This window comes from Arvicanthis niloticus, chromosome 19, assembly GCF_011762505.2.
Source record: "Arvicanthis niloticus isolate mArvNil1 chromosome 19, mArvNil1.pat.X, whole genome shotgun sequence".
Taxonomy (NCBI): Eukaryota; Metazoa; Chordata; class Mammalia; order Rodentia; family Muridae; genus Arvicanthis; species Arvicanthis niloticus.
The window spans coordinates 49,707,170-49,724,643 of NC_047676.1; the positions used below are offsets into that span (position 1 = coordinate 49,707,170).

Consider the following 17,474-nt stretch of genomic DNA (forward strand, 5'->3'; position numbering starts at 1 on the left):
GTTTAGAGATGACCTGTGTACTACAGATGTGCTTCTATTGTAGGTAATTTGTATGTGGGCAACTTAAAGTGAATACTAATATTTAAGCACTATGACAGAGGGAACAGTACTCTTACAGCCTTTGAGTCTACTTAAGCTTCCATAGCTTTCATATGGTATAAACATGATGGTGCATCTATATGTAAGCATTTTATAAAGGTGGTTCATAATCGTAGTTTTAGATTTAATATTTTATTTTCCCCTGGTTTTAAAAATTTATATTAACTGATTTAACTAGGGGCACATGTATTCTAGGTAAGTGCTTTACTCCTGAGCTATACTCTTAATTTCTATTTAAAAAATTTTCATCAACGTCTATAATTTTCTTCAAAAACAATTCATACTGAGCTTAAGAAGAGAAGTAATACTGAATTGGTAAAATTGTTACTACTTGACTTGAATAATAAGAGATTTCTTATCTGCTGCATAACTGTTTAATCTGTCTTTTAAAAAAATTTCTGCCCAAAATGCAAATCAATCATAAATAAAATCTACCTGCTTCAAAGTTTTGTTACTAAATACAGTTTTATATAAACATTATTTACCTTTAAAGTAGCATAATATATTCTTTTTGGTCCCCCCCCACACACACACGGGGTGCTGGTGTGAGGGAGAGGAGAAGAAAATACATAAAATTAAGAAAATTAGAAGACTGTAAAACTATAAGTTATTGAGATGGATCAATATTAAAATTACTATGATTCAATAAAGAATGGCATAAAACAGTTGTTTTTATGTTTGTGAACACACATGTGGTGTATGTGTCCAACAGTGTACCTTTCATGGACATAGAAGGCAGGGGTTGGTTTAGATAGTCTCCTTTGTTGTTTTAATAGTGATTAAAAAATCACTATTACTCTTTGCCTGTTCCTTTGAAACAGGGTCTCTCCCTGAACTTGGAGCTCATGGTTTCTAGGCTAAAATGGAAGCCAAAAAAGCCACAGTAATTGTTGTGTTTTTATTTTGCACCACAGAGCTGGAGTGACAGGCATCAGGGAATACCCACGTGATAAGTAGGTGGTAGAAGCTAAGCTCTGGTTCTCAGGGTGGCACAGCAAGCAATCTTACTGCCGCGCCGCCTGCTCCTTTCCTGAGTTTCTTTACTTGTTTTTGTGGAATGTGTGCATGCACACACGTTCATGTGTGTGTGGGTGCACATAGGTCCAAGGCCCGACATGTTTAGTTTTAACTTGATCATTTCCCACCTTATTCATTGAGCTTTATATTATAGTAAGGTTTGTCTAGATAGCCGGCTTTCTCCAGGGATCTTCTGTCTGTACTTTCTGGGCACTGAAGTTAAATGTAGGCTACTACACCCACTTGGGGTTTACCTGGGTTCTGGTACAAAATTTATGATGTTGAGTCCTTTAGTGTGGATGGAAGTCCTTTAGTTTACAAAGCAACTGAGAATATTTATATTAGATTTTTTTTATGTATTTGAATGTTTTTCTAAATTTTGAATTCAGGATCTTTGGTATAAAACTGTCAATATGACTGATCCTTTGTATGAAATAGAAACTAGAAAAATGAGATTATATAAAGAATATAATTGGTCTTGTGGGCACTCAAGGGCTAAATTGTTTCAGAAAGGAATTAGAACCAATAATTAGAAAGTTATTAGTAATTCATTTTTCATTAATGAGAGCTTTTTGATTCTGGGCTGCTCGTTTCATGGATGCGGTCTTTTAGTTTAACATATTTTGAAGAGAGAAGCTGGTTGATTAGCTTCTTGGTGTGCAGCAGTGTTATGTTAAGTGGCTATAGGGAAGCACCCTTCAGATGGGAGAACACTGAGAGCAGGACTGCTCTATTGGGCAGGCTGCTTGCTATATATATTCTTCTTGCCAGGCCATACTCTGCCTAAGTATTTGCATAGAGGCATGCTATGGGTTTGTGGTGACAGTTTTTAGAGAAGTCCCTGTGAAGTAGGAAGCTATTCTAAAGAGGCCTGGTATGTTTTCTTGAACACGGCGTAATGTTTCCAGGGTTTATCCCTGCTATAGCATATACCAGTACGTTGTTATCCTTTTTTAAAAAGTAGCTGAATGATACTCCACTGTATGTACATGTCATTAGGTTTATCTTTGGTCATTGATAAGTCTTTGGGCTGCTTCAACAATTTAATTTGCTCCCTGTTACACTACAGTTTTTTTTTTTTTTATTTTTTTTATTTTTATGAGAATATTTGTTTAGTATTATTACATAGTAACTGTGTTTTTGGTTTTTTGAGACAGGGTTTCTCTGTAGCCCTGGCTGTCCTGGAACTCAATATGTAGATCAGGCTGGTCTCAAACTTGAAGAAATCTACTTGCCTCTTCTCTCCCCCCCCCCCCGCCCCATTTAGTGGGAATAAAGGTGTATGCAACCATGCCAGCAATAACTGTGTTTAATGTTTTGAATCTGGAAAACTGGCTATACCATTTTTATACTTCTATCAGTAATCTACAAGAGTTCTAGGATCTCCACAGCTTTTCCCTAAAAATCCTCTGTAACATTTCTTTCTTTCTTTCTTTCTTTCTTTCTTTCTTTCTTTCTTTCTTTCTAAATTTTATTTAATCTTTTTTTTTTCATTCTAGATTTTTATCTCCCTCCTGGTCCACCCTCTGAATGTGCCAAATCCCATACCTCTTCCCTACCACCCACTCTCCATCTCCACAAGGATGTCCCCACCCCCAACCCCATCAGACCTCTCCATTCCCTGGGGCCTCCAAAAGAGACAGGGTATTTTCACCCAACCAGTGGACATAAGCTGCTGACCCTTGTGGTTGGAATAGGGAAAAGCTGTAACATTTATTTCTGTTTTGATAATTTCTCTACTGGCATACTGTTGAGTTACTAGGGGTTTTGATTTATATTTTTCCTAATGACTAAATATGTTAGCATTTTTATGTGCTCTGGTTTTTTGTTTACTTTTGGAGAAAAACCTGTTCAAATTCTCTCTGTCTCTGTTCTCTCTCTCTCTCTCTCTCTGTCTGTCTGTCTGTCTGTCTTTGAGACAGGAGTTCTAACTATTTACTGGTCAATATCCTTATAGAGCCAAGGATTACTTTGAGTTTGTTATCAAATTAGTACCTACTTGTACTTCTGCATATTAAGACACAGGGATGTGCTACCATGCTCAGTTTATGTTGTGTTGGATTAAACCCAGGGCCTCATGATAAACAAATGCTTTATTAATAGAGATCTATCTCTGCCCATCTTGTGATTTCAATTTGTTGAATTAATTTTAAGAGTTCTTTATAATATAGATACAAACTCACTATCATATAGATGATTTCAAGGTATATCTCCAGTTCTGTGGGGTGTCTTTTCAAGTTTCTTGTAATAATATTCTTTTCAATTATCGAGTGTCTCTAGTATTTGTTTTATTCTTGGAGGTGATATTTGATGGTTAAATTAGTTTAACTGAGGAGATAGTTATGTTTGTAATGTAGTAAAATTTTTGTGAAGAATAAATGTTCATTTTTGTTTATGTAGATGTTATTTGATATTTGGGGAGAAAGTTCATTTTCCTTTTTTATCTGGTTTTGAGATCTCTAGGCAATAGTGTTTTCATTCATCTTGGCACTCCTTAGTTAGACTTTACTGTTGTCCTATGATGTAATATTTAAAACAAAAGCCAAATAATGACAAATACAGGGTCTTCTGTGTTGCTCAGGGTGGCTTTTAACATCTGAACTCAAATGATATTTTTGGTTGTGCCTCTTGAAATCTGGGATATGTTCTAGGCCAGGCTGTAGTTTAGAATTTTCTGAAGTTTTTTTTTTTGTTTGTTTGTTTTTTGTTGTTGTTGTTTTTTTTTGTTTGTTTGTTTTTAATACAAAGTCTCCTTGAATAATCCTGATTGGCCTTGAATTTGTCATTCTTAGACTCTTTTGAAGCATTCTTGAGTCTGCATGTTAAAATAGTAATTTATGCTAACTTTGATAGATACCAGTATTAAAGTTATATTGAATTTATAATAATGAGAAAATGAGATTTAATGTTATAACATTTTTATAAAAAGCTATGCATATTTTCAAATCACTATTTGAATCTAACAATTTGTTTTTTTTTCTCTGTACTGTTAAATGCCCATTCTCATTTCTTCTGGTGTGTTTTGTGTTTGTTGAGTCTTCTGAGAAATTGTCTACCTTTTGAAGGAATCCCAGGCTGGCTCAAACTCAAAATTTTCCTGCTTTGGCCTCCCTGGGATTACAAATTCATAAAGGTACATGCTATCACTTCTTGTACACACACCTTTAAAAGTATTTGTGTAGCACTCAAAAGTGCTGGAGTAAGCGTTCTACTACTTAGTTACATTCCTAGCCCTTCTCTCTGTCCTTCTCTATTTTTGTGAGCATGGTGTGTGTCCTTGTGTGGGTGGATGGGGAAGGAGGGTTGTTCATGAGACCAGAGGAAGGTGTGTTTTCTCTCTTACTATCATTCTATTCTCTGCCTTATTTAGTCCCTTGAGACAGGTCTTCAACTGAGCTTGGATGGAGGTGGTGGCCAGCAAGCCTCAGTGCTCCTCCTGTTTCCATCTCCCACAGCACTAGGGCTAGGGTGTGCACGGCCATCCAGCTTTTAACATGGACACTGGAGCCGAAACTCCCGGCCTCATGCTCTTGGAGCAAGTGCTTTTACTTTGTGGACTCTTCAAAATCCCCACTTCTAGTCTTAATGTTTATATTCTATCCAAACCACAGCCATTCATTACTTTTATTCTTTCCCCTCTCCTCTTTCATTCCCCCTTCTCCTTCCTTTTTTCTTTCCAACAGCACTAACCATTGAATGTAGGGCTTCACACGGTCTAGGCAAGTACTCTAAGCTGTGTCCTTGGATCTTTAAGAAAAAAAAATTTTTTTTTTTTTTTTTTTTAAATTTTAGACAGTGCTGTTAATTTACATCCTGACCTCACTTGTTTTGTAGCTCAGGCAGCTCTTGAGCCGGGTTCTTCCTGCCTCTATCTCCTGAACATCTAAGTCTGTTCCCAATACTTTCTCTCTAATTGTTTAAGTCCCTTTATTAAATGGAACTATTTGGTAGATAGACAAGTTGTAGTTTAGTAAATGACTCACTTTAGTGTAGTTGGCATGGCTTGTGGACTGCATTCTATTCTCTTAGCTCACCTTTGATTTTTAGCCTCTGTCATAGTAATTAGAACTATGAGAATTGAGGCTCACCTGAAGCTGGGCTTACAGTCTCAAACAGTCGTCCCTTTTTTGCCCTCGATGATGTCTTAGCTGTGGGAGGCTGTCTAGATAGAAAGCAAGGAGGTGGTAGTGAGGAAGACTCAGTGCAGCTCTGCTCCTGTCTCCCACCAGGAACAGTAGTAGATAAAAGCTCCTCATTCATCTTGTAGGTAGAGCTTTGGAGTAGCCTTCTGTGTTCTTCTTAGCAGCTTTGAGGGGAACAAACTCCTGTTACATCACAGAGCAGACTTTGATGAGATATCCTTCCTATTATTGGGGTTTGCTCTATCCCTGTATTGGTCTTCTTGCTCTTCCAGCTAATTTCTCAAAACACCTATCTTTAAACATGTTCTGCCTTCAGCCAATTTTGGGGGACAAGTTGGAACCCAAACAAAGAATGCATTTGCTTATCATACTTAGCATTGTATCTGTTTAGTTTGGAAATTTTTCAATTAAATTTCTTTTGACTGGTACCTTAAAATGTACAAATGTACATGTTAATGGAATAATACAGGCTTTTGATATGGATACACTGTATAATCTTTAAGTTAGATTAAACATATCTGTCTCCAAACATTTATAATTTTATTATATATGGTAAAAACTTTAAAAATTCTTTGTTCTGGCTAAATTGAGCAATTACTGGGGTAGGTTTACATGTGTAGAGGAGGTGTGTTACAAGTTGAGAGGGTGATGTATAGAGCATCATCAAGTGAAGGAGACAGGCGTGCCGGGGTAATGACAGATCTGGGATGTGTGCTTAGCTAAGGGAAGTGACAGGAAAATGTGATTGAAGCTGGATTAACAATAATGGGGGACTACAGAAATGGCTCAGTGGCAGAGTTCTTAGTGCTGTTTTAGAGGATGTGAGTTCATTTCCCAGTGCCCACATTGGGTGGCTCACAACGGACTATAATCCAGCTCCTGGGATCTGAAACCTGTGGCCCTCTACAGTCATGCATACACACATAAAATTTTTTAAAAATTAATAAATTAAAATAAAATTTAAAAACAACAGGAAGAATAAATGAAGACAGTAAACACTTGTGTTGTAAATTAGGAATTAGGAGAGATATTATGAAGATATATTTTTACTGTTTTTTTTTTCTTTTCATAGAATGTTGGCTCAATTAAGAAACATCAGGGAGATAAATTCAACTCAGTGGTAAGTAGATTTAATATCTTTTTTGTTTATTTCACTTATCCATACTTTTGCTTGCCTGAAACTCACTATGTAGACCAAGCTGGCCTCAAAGAAATTGGCCTGATTCTACCTCCTAAGTGCTGGGATAAAAGGCATGTACTGCTGTGCTTGGCTAGATTTAATTTTTGTTAGGAAGTTGTCAGTTTATTATGTTCCTTTTCTGGGTTGACCATTTTTCTTCTATTATGATGAGAAGATTCTTAACTCTGGTGTCACCTCTGGCTTATATAGTAGTTTTTCCTAAAATTTTAATTAGCAGTCCATCAATTTGACTGTTTTGAATTAAGTTTGGAAAGACCTTGCTTTAGGTAATTTTACTCTTTAAATTTCTCTTTGTAGTACACATGTTCCCTCCTCTCAAGGATTAAGGTTCCTTGAGTTCTTCTTTTAAATCAGTTAGCAGCTTTCGTTCCATACTGTTGTATCTGCAGACCTATGTAGCATTGAGGTCTATTTTTGTATTGTCTCTGTGCCTACTCAGTTTAATTTGAGGTTGACTCTGGAATGATGACTCAGGCCTGTAGTCCTAGCTTCTGAGGCTGCCACCCTAGGGCAGCATGAGACCTTGCCTCAAACAAACAAACAATAAAAAAAAAATCTGACTTTAATCTGACATTTGAATTACTCTTTTTGTAGCCTTCATCTATAAAAGTTTTCTTCTGAGTGTGCACACTGTGTTGCTTCATAGAACAAAACGCATATTTAATACTCCTTTTCTAGCTTAATTGTCCTGTTATAATTTTATATTCATTTGCTCTGTGAAGACAAATACTTCCAACTTAACAATTACTTTATAAATTACCCTATACCTCAAGTTGTCTACATCGTATCCAAAATACAGTGTCTTTCAGTTTACATATATTAGGTAATAATATCCCATGCCATTTGTTCATTATATTTCTAAATCTGGAATGGGTTCTGAGAAATGCATGTTTAAAAAAGCCATATACACTGACAAATTATTTGTTCAGACATGCTTGTTAATGTATGGTATATGAGAATTGTAGTTTGAATCACTGAAGTAATTCTATGCAATTGAACTTTCTATAATGATGGAAATATTATGTAACTGTTTGATCCACTTTGATAGCCCTAGTAGGAAATAAAGAAATGACATTTAAAATATTATTTGATTTATGCTTAATATTAAGTGTAATATTAAGCATGTATGTCTACTGGCTACCATACTGGACAGTAGGTAGCAGGTTTTTAAATGGCCTAACTATCAATTTAAATGAGAGATTTTATATCTATTTTGGAGATTAGGGAAATGACATCCTTCACAATAGTCACAAATAATATAAAATATCTTGGAGTGAATCTAACTAAGCAAGTGAAAGATCTGTATGACAAGAACTTCAAGTCTCTGAAGAAAGAAATCGAAGAAGATCTCAGAAGATGGAAAGATCTCCCATGCTCCTGGATCGGCAGGATTAATATAGTAAAAATGGCCATCTTGCCAAAAGCAATCTACAGATTCAATGCAATCCCCATCAAAATTCCAAATCAATTCTTCATAGAGATAGAAAGAGCAATTTTCAAATTCATTTGGAATAACAAAAAACCCAGGATAGGGAGAACCATTCTCAACAATAAAAGAACTTCTGGGGGAATCACCTTTCCTGACCTCAAACTGTACTACAGAGCAATAGTGATAAAAACTGCATGGTATTGGTACAGAGACAGACAGGAAGATCAGTGGAATAGAATTGAAGATCCAGAAATGAACCCGCACACCTATGGTCACTTGATCTTTGACAAAGGAGCTAAAACCATCCAGTGGAAAAAGGACAATATTTTCAGCAAATGGTGCTGGTTCAACTGGAGGTCAGCATGTAGAAGGATGCAAATCAATCCAATCTTATCTCCTTGTACAAAGCTCAAGTTCAAGTGGATAAAGGACCTCCACATAAAACCAAATACACTGAAACTAATAGAAGAGATGGTAGGGAAGATCCTCGAATACTTAGGCACAGGGGAAAAGTTCCTGAACAGAACACCAGTGGCTTATGCTCTAAGATCAAGAATTGACAAATGGGACCTCATCAAATTGCAAAGCTTCTGTAAGGCAAAAGACATTGTCAATAAAACAAAAACGGCAACCAACAGTTTTGGAAAAGATCTTTACCAATTCTATATCCGATAGGGGGCTAATATCCAATATATACAAAGAACTCAAGAAATTAGACTCCAGACAACCAAATAACCCTATTAAAAATGGAGTACAGAGCTAAACAAAGAATTCTCAACTGAGGAAATTCGAATGGCTGAAAAGCACCTTAAGAAATGCTCAACATCCTTAGTCATCAGGGAAATGCAAATCAAAACAACCCTGAGATACCACCTCACACCAGTCAGAATGGCTAAGATCAAAAACTCAGGTTATAGGAGATGCTGGCGAGGATGTGGAGAAAGAGGAACACTTCTCCATTGTTGGTGGGATTGCAAGCTGGTACAACCACTCTAGAAATCAGTCTGGCAGTTCCTCAGAAAATTGGACATAGCATTACCTGAGGACCCAGCTATACCACTCCTGGGCATAGACCCAGATGATGCTCCAACATATAACAAGGACATATGCTCCATTATGTTCATAGCAGCCTTATTTATAATAGCCAGAAGCTGGAAAGAAACCAGATGTCCTTCAACAGAGGAATGGATACAAAAAATATTGTACATTTACACAATGGAGTACTACTCAGCTAGTAAAAATAATGAATTTGAGAAATTCTTAGGTAAGTGGATGGAACTAGAAATTATCATCCTGAATGAGTTAACCCAATCACAAAAGAACACACATGGTATTTACTCACTGATAAGCGGATGTTAGCCCAAAAGCTTGGAATAGCCAAGACTCAAAACACAGACCATATGAAGCTCATGAAGAAGAAAGACCAAGTGTGGATGCTTCAGTCCTACTGGGAAGGAGTAACAAAAATACTCAAGGGAGCAAATATGGAAACAAAGTGTGGGACAGAAACTGAAGGAGGGGCCATCTGGAGACCATTCCACCTGGGTATCCATCCCATGTACAGTCACCTAAGCTAGACACTGATATGGATGGTAGGAAGTGCATGCTGACAAGAACCTGATATAGCTGTCTCCTTAGAGGTCTGCCAGATGCTGACACATTCAGAGGCCGATGTTCACAGAAAACCCCTGATCTGATCAAGGATTTCCCAGTGGAGAAGTTAGAGAGAAGACTGAAGGAGCAGAAAGGGTTTGTGGCCCAATGAGGAGAGCAACAATACCAACCAACCAGAGCTCCCCAAGGTCTAAACCACCAGCCTGGGAACACATAGGGAGGGACCCATGACTGCAGCTGTATATGTAGGGGAGGATGGCCTTGTCAGGCATACATGGGAGAGGAGATTCTTGGTCCCATGAAAGATGAACACCAAGTGGGGGGGGGGAATTTGAGGGTGGGGAGGTGGGAGTGTGGGGGTAGGTGGGGGCACATCCTCATAGAAGCATGAGGAGGGGGGATGGAATAGGAGGTTCCTGGGTGGTGGGGGATGGGGGATTAAGGGATAAAATCTGAAATGTAAATATATTATCCAATAAAAAAAGAAAAAAAAGAATAAGAAAAATTTATCTCTTTAGTATACAACTGTAAGCTTAATCCCTTTTTATCATTTATATTTCTTATTGAGTGAACTGTTTACTCCTGTTGGTAAAATGTCCATTTTTATAAACATTTAAGTTGGTAATAAGAATTCTGTTCTCTCTTTTTTTATATATTTCTTTCTAGATAAAGATTTTAGAGGGAAACTTTGCATGCATGTATGCATTCGGGAGAGAGGGATGGAGGGAAGGAGGGAAGGAGAGAAGGAAAGATAGGCTGAGATTCTAAACTAGGCGAGCCATACATGGTCAGTAAGCAAGCCACGTTATCATTGTGCTATACCTTCAGCCTCAGATGACAACATCGATACGTTACCTACTAGATTTTTTAAAAAATCTTTAGTCTATAGATAGACCTATTGATACTAGGTTTTGAGAATCTAGTTCAAATGTATATTACATGCTTTTTAAAAAATCTATTTTATGAGTGTGTAGTTCTAAAAAAACAACTCTAACCACTATGTTAAAGATCATTATTTCTGACTATTGTTTCTAGTTAAGAAACTGGTTCTCTATGGAAACAATAGGACATTCTTTAGAAAATTGTAATGAAGATAAAGAAAATATTTATAAACATTATCCAAAGAATTTCAGCATAGTTCCTGATGATTGAGTAAAGTCGGGGTAGGAACTTGTACTGGGGAGCACTTACCTGTCTAGGGTCACACATTGAAGTATCATGAAGTGGGAAGTAGAACCTTTAGTGTAGTGCCTTGCCACATTGTATCCTGAGGCAAGGAAAAAACAATATTGATTTAAACATTGGCATTTTGTCCAAAAATGATTATTTTTTTTCAGTAATTAGAGTATTCTATTTAAAGTAATTGTCTTTCTAAATTTTTGATACTTTCTTATATTTTGTGCCTGAGGTCTTACTGATTTTAACTCTGGATTAATGATGTTTAAAAGTATTGTTTTAAAAGTATTAAAAGTATTCTAAGGCAAGAGTTGTATTCATGCACAAAGAATTACTAACCAATTGGCAATCATTTTCATTTTCTTAGGTAATTTCTTTGCTAGTTTAATCTTAGCCTACTTAGAATTTATACACAATTTTTTAATAAAATTGGCCTTATGAATTTTTATTAATTCAAAGCTGGCTTTTTCTTCCTGTTAACTGAGAGACTATTTTAAGTGAGTTTGTGCACATGTAATCTTAAACAATTTAGAACCTGCAAGCTTTTTCAAAAACTGTAAACTAGTATTAGATTAAAACAAAATTATACTTGGAGTAGATGGGACTTTTCATGTAGGAGAATCATAGGAAAGTTAAATGGTGGTTGATCTCTGATGGATGGTTAAGAAGACCTGAAAATGTCTACACAGTCATTTCCTGTTCAAAAATGCACATAATCAAGTTCTTAACTCTTAGAGCTGGAAATTAGCGGGAAATCTTTTATTGTTTTTAACAGCTAAGCAGACTTCACAAAGCATGGTTTTCTAAAAACATGAGTGTTTTGTTTTATGTTGTGTTCTTGGATTGTTTTGTAAAGTACCAGAGTGCCTGAGTTTAATTCAAAGTCCAGTAGATACAAAAATACTGATATTATTAGGCTCCATTGGGTATATATGGTGGTGGGGAGATATTGTCTGTTTGTGGCATGTTGAATTGTGCTATTTGGATGGTTATTTGTTGGAAGAATTGTTTGTTATATAGTATGCATTCTGATTTGTTTTTATGTACATGCTGCAGCATTTAAAAATGACTACAAAACGAAGTTTGTTTGTGCGGTTGGTACCCTGTCGCTGTCTACGAGGGGAAGAGGAGACGGTCACTACTCTAGACTATTCTCATTGTAGCTTGGAGCAAGTTCCCAAAGAGATTTTCACCTTTGAAAAAACTTTAGAAGAGCTCTATTTAGATGCTAATCAGATTGAAGAGCTTCCAAAGGTATGTTAATACTGTTAAGAATTATATTAGATAATGTCTATGCATAGAAGTTTACATTCTTATATTGTTGTATATATGTGTTTCGGTTTATTGGCTTAGTCTTACTGTAAGCACAGTTAAAAATGATGTAGATTTTTAAACTTTGTTCAAGTTGTTTAAGTACTTGTATTGATAACTTAATTTTATTTTTACTTATAACAATTAAAATAGATAATCAGTATATATGACTTCTGGAGCCATTAGATTTAACTAGACTAAGAAAAGTGAACTTATAAAGTCTTATTATAATTTCTATAAGCCATTTATGTGCATTGTTAAAATTAGTTATTATTTCTATTACCACATCATGATTTTATGGTTCTATAACTTCTTTGAGATGGGATTCTGCTTTATTCCATTTTGTATGTAATTGATTTGGAGAGAGTGCATTCCTGAAGTCTAGTAACAACTGGTAGGGGAAAGATTGCTGCTGTGAAGTTCTTTCTCAGATGCCACTTTGTTTATTGATGATGTTGTTGTTATTTTAGTAAGCTCTTCTTTTTCTTTTATCTGTATTTGTTTTCCTGTGTATGAAAAAGTTGCAGTAGTTTTAAATTGTTTGTTAGAGTCTGTAACCCTCTGAATGTCAGACAGGGTCTTACTTTGTAGACTAGACTGTCCTCAACTCTCAGAGATCTGCCTGCCTTTCCTTTCCAAGGCCTGTGATTGAAGGTACACACCACTATGCCCTTTGAAGCTGTAAATGGAGATTTGAAATTGATGGCTTAAAAAAAATCAGGTTAGAGTTTGGCATGGTGGTACCTAAGCGAGAAAGATCTCTAGTTCAAGGCCAGTCTATCTTACACAGTGAGTTCTGTCATCGTCTGGATCATATGTATAATGAGACCTTGGTTTTAAAACCAACTGACCACAGTCACCAACAAACAATTTAATATGTATTATCAGAATTCTGAAAAATAAATTGTAATTTGTACTATGAGATTTAGGAAACAAAATTAGAGGATACTTAGACTTTCTGATGAAAAAGAAATAGTATGAGGATAGATAAACTAAAAAAATGTTTATCTGAAATTCACATTTAATTGGGTATTTTGTATTTAACCAGCAACTCTAACTGTAATGTAACAGATAATAGAGCTTGTTGCATATAGACCTTATTTCATGAAATAGTTGTTTTCAATATTTATATGTTTGTAAACATTCTGAATGACAGTATTCAAAAGCATTTGAAAGACACTGCTGCCCTAGGTAATGAAATTTCTAAAAACTTTATTGAGACAGGATCTCACTTTGTGATCTAGACAAACTTCAAACTTCATTGCAATCCTCCTGCCTCAGCTTCCCAGATCTTCGGATTACAGGCTTGAGCCACTATGCTCGGTTTATTCTTGATAATGTTGTGGAGAACAGCTAGAGTCTAGAACAGCTGTGGAAAAATACTAAAAGTCTCCAGTTAACAGGATTGTGAATCATACCTATGATGTGATTATAGTGTACTTGTAATGTACTGTTCATCGTTATTATGTGTTATCTTTTATTACTAGCTCTGACAGAATATGAAAAATGTAGGTTAGTCATAGTAGGGTCTCAGTCTGGAAGCCTGTACAAGAAAGATGCTGACTATAACAGTGCAAATAACCTAACATGTACCTAATTCAGACCTAACAATTACACATTTTTCAAGGGATGCTCTTCAGTGTGGCTTTCTTAATTGAAAGACAAGCTCCAGAGCTTACAATATATAATAGCCACTTACCCTTTGACAGCTTCAGCTGAGAACATAGTCACATATATTTAATATGGACAAATTTATTGGATTAAAAATTAGTTTGTGAAATAACCAGAAAAATGTGAAAGATAATTAGGAACCTTTTTCCTCTTTTTTTCCCTAGCAACTTTTTAATTGTCAGTCTCTACATAAACTAAGTTTGCCAGACAATGATCTAACAACATTACCAGCCTCCATTGCGAATCTTATTAATCTCAGGGAGTTGGATGTCAGTAAAAATGGTAAGTCCTCGAAATTCTTGTCCTTGGAGACATATTTCTTTGGCAGGATTTCGGTTTTCCAAATGTTTAAAAGTCAGATTGTAATATATTAGTGTCATATAGAATCTATTCTACATTAATATAAAAGCATCTTCCCATTTCAAAAGTTTAATAATACAATCAAATTGAGCATCATATCCTCAGCTTAGAATTTATTTATAAACATAAAGTTTATGATTCTTCAAAACAGCTGGAAAATGAGTAGATTTTAAATATATTATTACGGTTCACATTGGGCATTGGGCCTCTCAGATTTACTTCTCCCAACTGAAAGTTTATATCCGGATCATCGTCTTAATTGTCCTGCTTCCCTCACCTGCCTGGCTTCTGCTAACTACTGTTTTACCTTCTGCTTCTGTTAGCTTACCTTTTAATACTCAGTGTTGCAGATCATGGGGTCTTTATTCTCTTATTCATGATTTATTTTACGTAACATGATGTTCTTTAGGTTCTTCCATCCTATTATAAATCACTAGGTCTCCATTTTTAAGATGAAGAGTATTTCATTGTACATATTTACTGTGTTTCCTTTATTGACTTATTTATTCATGGAAGCTTAGGATAACTCCACATCTTAGCTATTGCAGACAGTACTGCAGTGAGTACAGGAGTACAGACGTTTCTTCTCTTACCCTCGGAAGTCCACGGCTTGCAAACATGTCTCCCACTCAGATAACTATTAACATTATCCATTGCTTGTTTGTTTGTGCACAGCTTTCTGGTTTTATATAACTGGTTTATTTTTGTATTTGTTGTCTATCTTTTTGGTATATATTTTTAGAAAATCATTGTCTGGGCTTCCTCTCCTTCTTAATAAGTAGGTTTCCAGTTATCTGGTCTCATGCTTTGAATCCTTTGATCTCTACAGGAATATCTGCTTTCTCCAGTCCCATCGAAGAGACCCTCCTCTCCTTGTGATGTGTTCTTGGTACTTGGTTGAAATCAGACTGTGCATATGTGGATTTGTTTCTGGCCTCTGTTCTGTTCCATTGGCATTTGTTGGTTAGACCAGCACCAGATTCTTTCATTAGTAAAGCTTTCAAGTAGATTTTGAAGCTAAATGATGTGAGGTCCATAGCTCTGTTCTTTTTAGTCAAGATTGCTGTTGCTTCAGAGGCTTTTGTGATTTTCTGTTAGGATTATTTTCTTCTATTTTTGTGAAAAATGTCATTAGAATTTTGTTAGTACATTGGATCAACAGGACTAGATGGTTAGGACGTTTTAACAGTTCTGCTCCTTCTAATCTGGAAATCTGGGGTTTCGGTCTTTCTGTTTATTTATAATTCTAGTTTGTTTCAGCAGAGCTTTGTTGTTTTCAGTGTACTTAGTTTTGTTGTTAGTTATCTCAAATGGGATTGCTTTAAAAGAAAAAAATTGATAGATTTTTTTTTAGCATAAAAACATGTCTATATGTTCCATTTTAATATGGATACTTTTCATTTCTTTTTGTTGCCTGATTGTTCTAGTTAGGATTTAGTACAGCTATTATAAGTATCTTAATGGCCATATATTTACTTACAACTTTCTCTGAGAAGTACATCACAGGTAATTTTGTTGTAATGAGCATTATAGAATGTGGTCTTTTTAAAATAATTTTTTATTTTTTGAAATTATAATTATATCATTTTCTCCCTCCAGGCCCACCCATATACCCCTCCCCTCTCTTTTCTTCATGGTCTCTTTTTCTTAATGGTTCTTACATAAATATAAATATATAACTTCGGAGCTGACCATTTAGTATTACGCAATCAAGTTGGGTGCTCTTCCTTGGGAATACTATTTTTCCTACTCTCCATATTTTTAAATTATTTGTACTATGCATGCGTGCGTGCATGCGTATTTGTGTGTGTGTGTGTGTGTGTGTGTGTGTGTGTGTGTGTGTTTTAGGGGGTTGTGGCAGGGTCTCTTTATATAGTCCTGGCTCTCCTGGCATTGACTGTGTAGACAGATTGGCCTCAAACTCACAGAGCTCCACATTCCTTTGTCTCCCAAGTGCTGGGATCAAACGCCTGTGCCATCATACCCAACCCCTGTAGTTCTTTGTCTAAGGTTGAGGTCTCATGTTTTTTGTTTTTTTGTTTTTTTTTTTTTTTCTTCTCAATTTCGTGTTAGCATGTTTCTTGGTGATGGTGGTGTTCAAGTCTTGTCTGGGCAGGCACATTGAGACTTTATGGATGTAGCTTCTTTTCCATGTCTAGGAGTCAGAATCTCTCTGTTAGGTAACTGTTCGTCCTCTGGCTCTCACAGCCATCGGGTCCCTCTTCTGCCATGCTCCCTGAACTTTTCGTGCAGGAGTTGTGTTGTAGGTGTATACATTGGGACCAGGCACCACATGATCACCTTTTCTCTACATTTTCATCAGTTGTGGTTTTTCTGTAATGGTCGCTTGCAAAGAGAAGCTTTTTTTGATGAGGAGTGAGGACTGTACTTACCTGTAGGCATAGAGATAAATATTTAGAGTGTAGTTAGAGATCATGCTGGTTTATTAAAGTGGCAGGTCTACACCTTCATGATCCATGACTTAACTAGCCCTGAGTAGTTGGCTGGCTTTCCTTACCTTGTTGAGCAGGTCCAGTGAGAGAGTTCATATCACCGAGGTATAAGTGCCACTACTGCACCCTTAAGGTTATCTGCCATGGTGGTTGATGTAATCAAGCAGTGGTAAATGTGGAGTGCATGGGAATGCTGCTTGGATTATAACACAGTAAGTGTTTTCTTACTAAGTAGGAGGAAGTTCTGTGCTAAGTTTTTCACTGCAGTCACAAGATACCTGAGAAAATGCTGTCGTAAGGATCAAAGATTTATACTGATGCATTTCTACAGTTTGGGATATATGTGTATGGTTTCTTGCCTCATTCTCGAACAGTGGTGGCACTGTGCAGCAGGAACATGTGTTCTGCATCCCAACATCCCTTGGCAGCTAGCAAGCAAACAGAGAAAGGAAGACTGGTGTTACAATATTTCTTTCAACTGTGCCCTAACAACCTGGCTTTTCTTCATCAGGCCCTACCTATCTAAAGGTTCTACTAACAACCATAGAGGCTATCAATAAAACTTTTAATACATACTTCTGTGGAAATATTTAAGGCCCAAATCAAATAAGCTTTCTTTAAAATTATTACAGAAAGTAGCAGTATATAACACAACAAATATATAAACTAGTAACATTGATTTGACATTATATGCTGTTTGTAATTGTCAGGCTAGAGTTTTCTCTGACTGGCAGCACAGGTTAGTTTACAGCAGTATCACCACATATACAGGAGTAACATGTTATACTCAGACACTGACAGCTACTGCAGCACTTGAGAGCAGGGATTTCTCAACACCTTGGTAATTGGTTACTATCGCTTGTGTGGTTGATAGTTGACTGAAACATCTTGTGATGCATGACTATACTATGCTGAATAGACAGACATAGTGACAGTAGGGATCTTTGTTTTGTTATTGATTACAAGAAGAACACTTTGAACTATTCATTGTTGAATATGCT

At 36.2% G+C, this 17,474-nt stretch overlaps 1 protein-coding gene across 7 annotated transcripts in view; it reads left to right on the forward strand.

The window, feature by feature from the left end:
• Positions 1–17,474, forward strand: part of Erbin (erbb2 interacting protein) — a 96,421-nt gene that overhangs the window by 18,159 nt on the left and 60,788 nt on the right. For all 7 annotated transcript variants that reach the window (XM_034523635.3, XM_076916248.1, XM_076916245.1 and 4 more), the window contains 3 exons: positions 6,331–6,378; positions 11,735–11,932; positions 13,825–13,942. In XM_034523635.3, the coding sequence (XP_034379526.1) occupies positions 11,744–11,932; positions 13,825–13,942 (307 nt within the window). In that variant the 5' untranslated portion in view covers positions 6,331–6,378; positions 11,735–11,743. Of the gene's footprint in view, positions 1–6,330; positions 6,379–11,734; positions 11,933–13,824; positions 13,943–17,474 lie in introns of those variants that run through there.